Source organism: Diabrotica undecimpunctata, chromosome 8, assembly GCF_040954645.1.
Source record: "Diabrotica undecimpunctata isolate CICGRU chromosome 8, icDiaUnde3, whole genome shotgun sequence".
In the NCBI taxonomy this organism is placed as follows: Eukaryota; Metazoa; Arthropoda; class Insecta; order Coleoptera; family Chrysomelidae; genus Diabrotica; species Diabrotica undecimpunctata.
In genome coordinates, this window is record NC_092810.1 from 142,487,695 (window position 1) to 142,497,350 (window position 9,656).

The window sequence follows — 9,656 nt, forward strand, 5'->3', positions numbered from 1 at the left end:
TGCTTTTAAGACATAGGTGGGGGTTACTAGATGACGTATAGATGAAAAAGTACTCGTATTTTTACCTTGCGTTTTTTTTTTTAACAATTTTTGGTCACAATTTGATTTTTTGTCTATAAGTTTTGTCCCTTATATTTTACACAAACAATATTTATATCATTTTTTGATATCAAGAATATCTTTATTTTCCCGTTTTTTAAATTAAAATTGATAAATAATTTACGGAGATATTTGCAAAAAGCAGTTTTTTTGCACTAATCTATAAGTTTTATTAATTTTTTTATTAACAAAATAAAATGTTATTAGTACATTTGAACATCGAGGAATTACCGTTTTTTAAATTTGTGCGAAATTTCCCCCCAATCGGTCAAATAGTTTAAAAGTTACTTAATTCTAAAATAAAGATATTCTTGATATAAAAAATGATATAAGTATAAGTAAAATATAAGGGAAAAACTTAAAGACAAAGACAAATTGTGACCATAAATTGTTTAAAAAAAAAACGCAAGGTAAAAATACGAGTACTTTTTCATCTATTCGTCATCTAGTAACCCCCACTTATGTCTTAAAAGCTTCAATATCTGCGAAAAAATTTGTCGCGAAATCGATGATTTTTGCATAACCAGACTGGGCTATATAAAGACATGATCAATTTGGTTGGCGGTTGTTCCACCAGGCATAATCCATGTCGCTTTGTGTATCATGTTTTTTCTATTGGCAAAATTGATACGTAATTCTCCATTCTCATAGGTGTTTTGATGGAGTGAAAGTTTACCAATGGCTCCTAAGAAAAGTTCTTCTTTGTCTATTTGAGCATTCATATCTCCTATTACGATCTTATGTTATTTCTCGGTGAGCTGTCGTATACTTCCTCTAGCTGTTTTTTTTTTTTCACTTTTTACGATTGTTAAAAAAAACAAAACAAAACCAGCTGTACGTCTTCAAGGATTTGTCACTTTTTAAAACCTTCAAAAAGCCGTATAAGCCTGTATTCAGCTTTTTCCTCTATATGGTGGAAATTACTTATGGATTAAAATTATTTCTAAAAATTTTAAGTAAAGAATCCTTTATAAAAAGGTATATTTATTTAAAAAAAACCTTTTGAGCTACATCACAGTCATCAAATGTACAGGTAAAACCCTTTAAATGTTGTTAAATTAGTTTTAAATTACATTGTTGTTGATAATATTATAGGATGTTAAGTTTTAAAAAGAATTCACTTCATGGAAACTGGGGCAACTCTGAGACGTGGTCTATAGAAGGACCTTTAGGTAACTACTGACAACAGTTATGCCGACAACATCTTTATGCCGTTGACCATTTGGTTCGTCCGTCTTCCCCCAGATGGCAGAACCAGAGAACAAAAGAGTGCTCTGCTCTTATTAGTTCCTCCACCCGAGGCTGTTTACCAATAAGAGGAAATTTCTTATACCGGTAATCACTCGTGTTTTTGCCATATCTAGTTTAGCCTGCCAAGTGGAACCATAAGTGAGAGTTAAGTTTCTTATGACAACCAACTATCAAGAACCATCTCACCTCTATAACACAACCCTACACCCGTCTCTCATTCTAATTAACCTTTATGTATTTATTAATTGTTTATTGTTTAATTAACAGTGTTTAATTTTATTTATTTCTTTCAGAAAAACGGTACCAACAGAAAACAAAAAAACTATGATACCTTTGCAGTTTCAGTTGAACGGAATTCCAACGATGGTCCATGGTTTTGGAACTAATACGTCAATGGCCAAAAAGGCTGCAGCAAAATTAGCGTTGCAGTTGCTTTTGGAGAGAAAAGAGAAAAAATAATTTTACAAAAATTTTAAAATACAAAAAGTATTTATTATTTATATTCTTCTAACAATGATTTTTTAAATTATTAAGTATTTAATAGTTAATCACAGTTTATACGTTTATATTGATGTTTTGATTTAATCTTTAGAAATCATTCTCACAATACAAATTAAACAAATTATTTTGTTTTGTTACTTGGCAATGCAAAAATTCTTTTAATAATTTAATTTTATCCTAAATAATATATATATATATATATATATATATATATATATATATATATATATTTATATATAATAAAGGTAAAAGATATCGGCATAGCTCGCAACAAAATAGAAAATATATAATAAAACATGTGTATAAGATGGAAGGCAACCGTATATACGTATTTCTGACTATTGGTCGTCTTCAGTACGGTGCAGCCAAGTTAGAAAAGGAGCATATTAACTTGGGAAAGGATCACTACAGGAGCAATGCGACCAATTTGTGGCAATAATGTTCGAAGACTCTGAGGTTTCCAGAGCCACAACCAACATCACTGAAATTCATCAAAAGAAGGAAATAAGACAAATATGACTGCTTTTTAAGAAAATGATATTTATTTTTCAAGGATCACCTATACCTATATTTATTTATATAAACCTACATTATTAACAATGATAATAAAAAATTGTCTTTGCTTAGCTGTGTCCTCTAATTAAAAACTTGCTCCACAGATGTAAAATATCTCATAGTGACCAGATACTGGTATAATGCAATACTGCGCCAATTATTATTTTGTCCTATACATCGGTCCGACCAAACAATTAATTTTCTTTCTGTTTTTTTTTTCTATGGGCTTAAAGTTAGTGGTAATATAGTTCAGTAGGCAGGATGTTGTTTCAGCTGAACCTCTTTTTACTACAATTCCATGCCACAGACACATAAAACCCTCGTTTGTACCCATATTGTGGATTGCTTGATTATAACATGAATATTGACGTTTGTAGGATATGTTTTAGCGTCGGGCAAAACAGTAGCTGCTGTGGATCTGTACATAGAACAATAATATCGGGATTATTTTGAGCTAATTCTATATTGTAATGTTTTTATTAATTCTAATTTATTGTTCTTATTTTAATTTACTAAAACACGATAATTTATATCAATTTATTAAACCACTGTACAACAATTTATTTGACTAATAATTACATAATTTATCCATCGGACGTTACAATTTAAACGCGAGCGCGAGCTTCTTTTTGACTAACTGCTTTCTTCAAAACGGCCCTGTTATATACCCAGTACCGTTAGACTTGAAAAGTCGACGGCCCTCTCGACTAGACAGAGCGGCGAAATGGTCTCTCAAAACTGGTATGTTTATATCGGCTCGTCTCCAGAAGGTTCGAGTGTTGTTTTTTTATAACGGAGAGGGACCCATCGTGTGTCAGGTAGGCATTACCTAGAAAATACTTGAATGAATGAGAATATTAGTAATAAATATATTTACGGTTTTGGGTCAGAGTTTATCGTAACAATATCCTCGTTTAAGATAGCATATGCTTGTTCTGCTTTTGCGTGGTGTAGCTTGCTTTCGATTTGAAGTCTCTGCTTTTCGGCCTCAGATTTGGCACATACAAGCTCAACATAAAACTTGTGTTTGTATCGGTAGAGATTTTCACTACAACGATAATTGGGAAATTTTGCCTTAAAAAGTAGATACATTTGTGTATAGGTCTGGATGCAAAATAAGCTTTTGAGTGTTATTTCTGGAATAGATTGGCCAACTTGTATATGGTCTAGTTTTTATTTTGCAAGATTTTAAAGAGTTTATGCGAAATCTATTAAATTGATTTTAATAAAATTTGGTGGGCTATTTTATTTGTTATAAGGAATTGCTAGGCGAATTATGAAGATTAAAGTGCAATCAAACTGGTTGAAAATCATTGAATTAGAAAAGATTTGTTTCCTCTTTTTCTTATATTATTATATTATATTATATTTCTTATATTTTTAAGGTCGATTTATACATATCCGTGTCATATCCGTTCCGCATTATGACAGTGCCCGGCAAAAAAACAATAATGTACTCTTATGAGTATATTTATCATCATCATCATCATAAGTGGCTCGACAATCCGTTGTGGATCTTGGCCTGCTCACAAAGAAGTCGCCACTCCTGTCGATTCCTGGCAACTTCCCTCCATCTTCTAACCCCTAGAATCTGTAGGTCTTCTTCCACATCATCAATCCATCTCATTCGTGGTCGTCCTCTGCTTCTTGTGCCCTCTGGTTGTGAAAATGTTAATCTCTTCGTGTATTCGTGATCTGACATCCTAGCAATGTGTCCAGCCCATCTAAGTCTCTGCACTTTAACGAATTTCACAATATCTGGATCGGTGTATAACTGATACAGTTCAAAGTTGTATCTTCGACGCCATAGCCCATTTTCATTTACGGCCCCAAAAATCTTTCTAAGAATTTTTCTCTCAAAAATACCAAGAAGTCTTTTATCATTTTGAGATAAGATCCACGTTTCAGCCCCATATATCAAAACTGGTCTTATTAAGGTCCTGTATATATTAAGCTTTCTTCTTCTTCTTCTTCAAGTGCCATCTTCGTTCCGAAGGTTGGCGATCATCAGGGCTATACGTATTTTCGAAACTGCTGACCGAAACAATTCGTTGCTGCTACAGCTATACCATTCCCGTAGATTCTTTAGCCAGGAGTTTCGTCTTCTTCCTATGGACCTTTTTCCTGCTATTTTCCCTTGCATAATTATTCGAAGCAGTTCATATCTTTCGCCTCTTGTAATGTGTCCCAAGTATTGCAGTTTTCGTTTTTTGATCGTAAATATGACTTCCTTTTCTTTATTCATTCTTCTCAAGACCTCGACATTTGTGACTCTCTCGGTCCATGATATTCTCAGGATTCTGCGATACATCCACAGTTCAAATGCCTCTAATTTTTTGGCTAATTTATTAAGCTTTAGTGCACGTTTTATATTTTTATTTTTTTAAATGTCTCCGGAGGCCGTGAACAGTTCTGTTTGCTATTGCTATGCGTCTTTTTATTTCGTCGCTTGTCGTGTTTGTTGCGTTTACTAGCGATCCAAGATATGTAAATTCTTTGACTTGCTCAAAGGTATGGTTGTTAATTTGAATTATTTCTTGGATATTTCGAGGGTTTTTAGAAACCAACATATATTTGGTTTTTTCCTCGTTTACCACAAGTCCTAATTCACTTGCTGCGTCCGCAAGCCTTGTAAAACACTGCACCATGTCTCTCATACTTCTGCCCACTATAACTATATCGTCAGCGAATGCGAGAATTTGCGTCGATCTATTAAAAATAGTTCCATTCATTCTAATAATTTATATATATGAGTATATTTATACATTGGCGTTTTCCGGACGGGGCCGTCCGTGCCCGGCCTGAAATTAATCCTAAACTATATTTTTGTTCTCGGCACTGGCGGTGCACCGGCTTGTATAAACACGATTTTATAGTTTTGTAAACGCGAGTGCTGGTAAACAGACAAGCGAAAGATGCTGTGCGGTTAGTATGTTATGGTTTTTTATATGTATATATTAAGAAAAAAGAAAAGAAAAAAAGAGTACTGGTCATTCCAAAATATTCGTGTAATTTTGATTCGTCGTCCAATAATTCTCTGCATATTTTAATTTTACTTCGGTTTGTCTTTTTTCCACCTAATATGCACACTCCATCTTCTTTGTTTCCGCCTTTTCTGCTCTTGCTCTTCCTCTTCATCAAGTAATAATGCCAAAACGGCGAGATCTTCTATCCAAGCTATATTTTTCTATATTTTTAACTCTCTTTTACACAGAAATATGTAATAATGTTTTCTTCTCTCTTAGGCCCGGTACGTACCCTGCTGCAACGCGGTTGTATGTATATATATATAACATTCAAAATACCCGGACTCGGCACTGAAACGGAACGGACACGGCACGGATATATATAAATCGACCTTTAAGCAGTAGTATCTTATAGAAAATTTAATTATTGCTGTTTTATTTCTTTGCGACTTTGCTAAAAAAATGAATCGTTTTAAAGTTATAACCAAGAAAAGTAGAAAAAAAAAAACGATGTTTTAGTCATTTTTAAATATTTTAATTTTTTTTATTAATCACGACCTATTTGGGAGGAGAATTCAATTATTATTATTATTATTGAAGTTATCACACCATTTTTTCTGCAAGAAAAATTCAAATCTGGTCTGTTAATGTTTTGTATTTTGAGAATGATTTCCGAAGTGGAAATCGAAACGTCAAAATAAACGTATTTTAAACTGAAACTGTGGTTAATTCCCATTAAAGATAGTAAATAATTAATTTTCGAATTGTGTTTATCCGCGATTATATTTATATCTAGAATTGTTGTGGCTTTTATTACAGCTCGAAGCAATGTCCGTAAAAATGTTAGGAACGGCAGTGACTGAAGTAGAAGGAATATATTATAACCTTATTTATATTTAAAAAATAGAGAAATATATGAAAATATGTGTTAATAAATATTCAATTTCTTATTTTTGTAATGTTTATATCTGAAATATAGATAAATGATTGTTAAATTTGCTTTTTATTTATTTATTTATTTATTTATTTATTCCACAACAAACACATTTTACAGAATAAAATGTAATTACAAGTAGGCATTTTGACATTAGATATACCTACATGCTAAGATAAAGTGATCGAAGCGGATAGAAAGCTAGATTTAATTACTTTGATGTTGTTTATGGGCGAGCAGTCTGTCTCACAAATAAAAAAAAGCAGCCTTCTATGACTTAACCTTAACTTAATCTTAGGTACCAAGAACTTTATATAGTTGATCAAGAATAAGTCTTTATATTTTAAGTTATTCACAATACAATATACAAGTAGCATTGCTTGCATTTTCCGTCTCTGTTCCAGTGTTACAAATTTGAAAGTTTCAAGCATACTCCGGTAAGACACCAAGTATGGATAAGAATTATATTTTCTAACATATAGATATCTTAAAAACCTTTTTTGTACCTTTTCAATTAAATCTATATTTACTTCTGCATTGGGTGCACAAACCACAGAAGCATACTCAAGATGTGGTCTTACCAAGGAATTATATAGTTTAATTATGCTATCTATCATCTTAAAATGTTTGGTATTTCTAATTATAAATCCTAAACATCCTAAAAGCCTTATTAGTAGTATGTGACAGTGATCATTGAAGTGCAAGCTTTGTTGAAAATTCACACCAAGATCTTTACACACGAATTTTCTGGGCAATTCTCTATTATTGATATAATAAACCATTTTAATAAAGTTCCTGTTACGTGTAAAAGTCATCACTGAACACTTTTCAACATTTAGATCCATTCTATTTATCTAAAACCAATTAGATACCAGATTCAAATCTAGTTGTAATAGTTGACAATCACATTGATCTTCTACAACTCTAAACATCTTAAAATCATCTGCAAACATTAAACAAGTGGAAAATAGAGACAACTAGAAAGTTCATTTAGAAAGCAAGCAAATAAGAGTGGTCCAAGGTTGCTGCCCTGAGGAACTCCCAAAAGTTACGGAATATTCCTCTGAGAAAAAATTACCAACTATACCTTGCTAACTTCTGCTTGCTATCTGCTAGGTACGAATTCAAAAATGTTAATGCATTAATTGAGAGACCAAAGGTGCCCAGTTTTTCTAGTAATAAACCATGATCAACCCTATCAAATGCTTTTGCACAATCAGTGAAGATTACATCCATTTGCCTCTTGGTGGTTATGGCATCTGCAGCAGATTGTGTGAAAATACATAAATTTGTAAGTGTTGATCTATCTGGTAGAACTCCATGTTGATATTGATTAAAAGATTTTATCTGATTTTTCCTGTTCGTCTTGTTTTCATTTCTGATATTTTTGGCTATTATTCCTTGTTCTGTAAGTTTCGCCTTCATATCATCAAGATCCATTCCTAGTGCTGCTTTTATTACTAGTTTCTTAGTAACTTCGGATTTTCTGGTATAGGTGTGAAATGCTGTCTTCGTTGTTATAAAATCTTGCTTGAGTTTTTCGTAGTCCTGGTTTCTGGTTTGTTCTTGTATACTCTCTTTTTCCCGCCTTTCCAGCGGGGGAGATCTGGAAGTTATTATGTCCTAATAACTCCCTGATTTCTTTTATAAAAGTAGAATAATTACCAATTTGTCCTACAATGACAATTGGTTTGGTGCATTGGTGGTATTCTTTCCTTCTTAGTAGCGTTGTTTTCTTCCGTAACCGTATCGAGGACTTGGTAACGGTTCCTCGTGGTTATCTCAATCTTCCTGCTTAAGCGGCATTATAGATGTCTTCGTATTTCATGAAAATCATTGCGTGTTCGGTGAATGATTTTTCTGCTTCTGCTAAAAGTTCTCTCATGATGAATGAATTTTCTATCTGTAGATTCTGTATTCTCGTAGGATAGGATAGGGATTTTTTTATTGCGAAAAGGAGAGAATGTTTGTGTACCCGTTTAGGGTCGGTTGATCCTCTTCAGGCTTGAGTTTGAATTTTGTTTCTAATGGCATACACAGCAAACAGACCGAATAGACCACCGGAGATTTAGCATTTTTCTTCGCCTTCTGTGGGGTTGTTGTCACTTTGTGTCATCCAGTGAGCCAGGGGCGAAAGGGTTTGACTGGATTGATGTTCTTTCCAGTGAATGTGTTGGTTTTCGAGCTAGGTACGACAAGCCCTGTCTCTAGTGACCATTGGTCCTGTGCAATCTCGAGCTTAACTCGGCCCCAAAACCAGTGTATTGCACTGTAATTTTGTGACCGAGTGTGCTCGTGAGTGGAGGCGCCTCGGCTTTCGAGAGTTGACTTGTCGTATTTCGCTCTGTGTGAATGTGTGTGTAAATCAAACAGTGACGGCCGCTGCCATTTCGGTGTTACTGACTCCGTCGAATCACCTAGATTTTCTCCGGCCATCCACAGACTCCGTATAAAGTAACGGAGGCTGCAGATAGTCGGAGGTCCCGGTGATGAGGATGATTCGGTAGCAGAAAGTGTTGTGTGTGTGTGTGGTGTGTGGTGTGTGGTGTGTGGTGTGTGGTGTGTGTGTGTGTGTGTGTGTGTGTGTGTGTGTGTGTGTGTGTGTGTGGTGTGTGTGTGTGTGTGTGTGTGTGTGTGTGTGTGTGTGTGTGTGTGGTGTGTGTGTGTGTGTGTGTGTGTGTGTGTGTGTGTGTGTGTGTGTGTGTGTGTGTGTGTGTGTGTGTGTGTGTGTGTGTGTGTGTGTGTGTGTGTGTGTGTGTGTGTGTGTGTGTGTGTGTGTGTGTGTGTGTGTGTGTGTGTGTGTGTGTGTGTGTGTGTGTGTGTGTGTGTGTGTGTGTGTGTGTGTGTGTGTGTGTGTGTGTGTGTGTGTGTGTGTGTGTGTGTGTGTGTGTGTGTGTGTGTGTGTGTGTGTGTGTGTGTGTGTGTGTGTGTGTGTGTGTGTGTGTGTGTGTGTGTGTGTGTGTGTGTGTGTGTGTGTGTGTGTGTGTGTGTGTGTGTGTGTGTGTGTGTGTGTGTGTGTGTGTGTGTGTGTGTGTGTGTGTGTGTGTGTGTGTGTGTGTGTGTGTGTGTGTGTGTGTGTGTGTGTGTGTGTGTGTGTGTGTGTGTGTGTGTGTGTGTGTGTGTGTGTGTGTGTGTGTGTGTGTGTGTGTGTGTGTGTGTGTGTGTGTGTGTGTGTGTGTGTGTGTGTGTGTGTGTGTGTGTGTGTGTGTGTGTGTGTGTGTGTGTGTGTGTGTGTGTGTGTGTGTGTGTGTGTGTGTGTGTGTGTGTGTGTGTGTGTGTGTGTGTGTGTGTGTGTGTGTGTGTGTGTGTGTGTGTGTGTGTGTGTGTGTGTGTGTGTGTGTGTGTGTGTG

General features: G+C 35.1%; 1 protein-coding gene across 1 annotated transcript in view; it reads left to right on the top strand.

Moving 5' to 3' along the window:
* Positions 1-6,367, top strand: part of Dcr-2 (Endoribonuclease Dcr-2) — a 67,501-nt gene extending 61,134 nt beyond the window's left edge. Inside the window, exon 17 of the mRNA XM_072541234.1 lies at positions 1,644-6,367. Coding sequence (XP_072397335.1) covers positions 1,644-1,809 — 166 coding nt within the window. The 3' untranslated portion in view covers positions 1,810-6,367. The remainder of the gene's footprint in view (positions 1-1,643) is intronic.
* Positions 6,368-9,656: the final 3,289 nt, after the last annotated feature.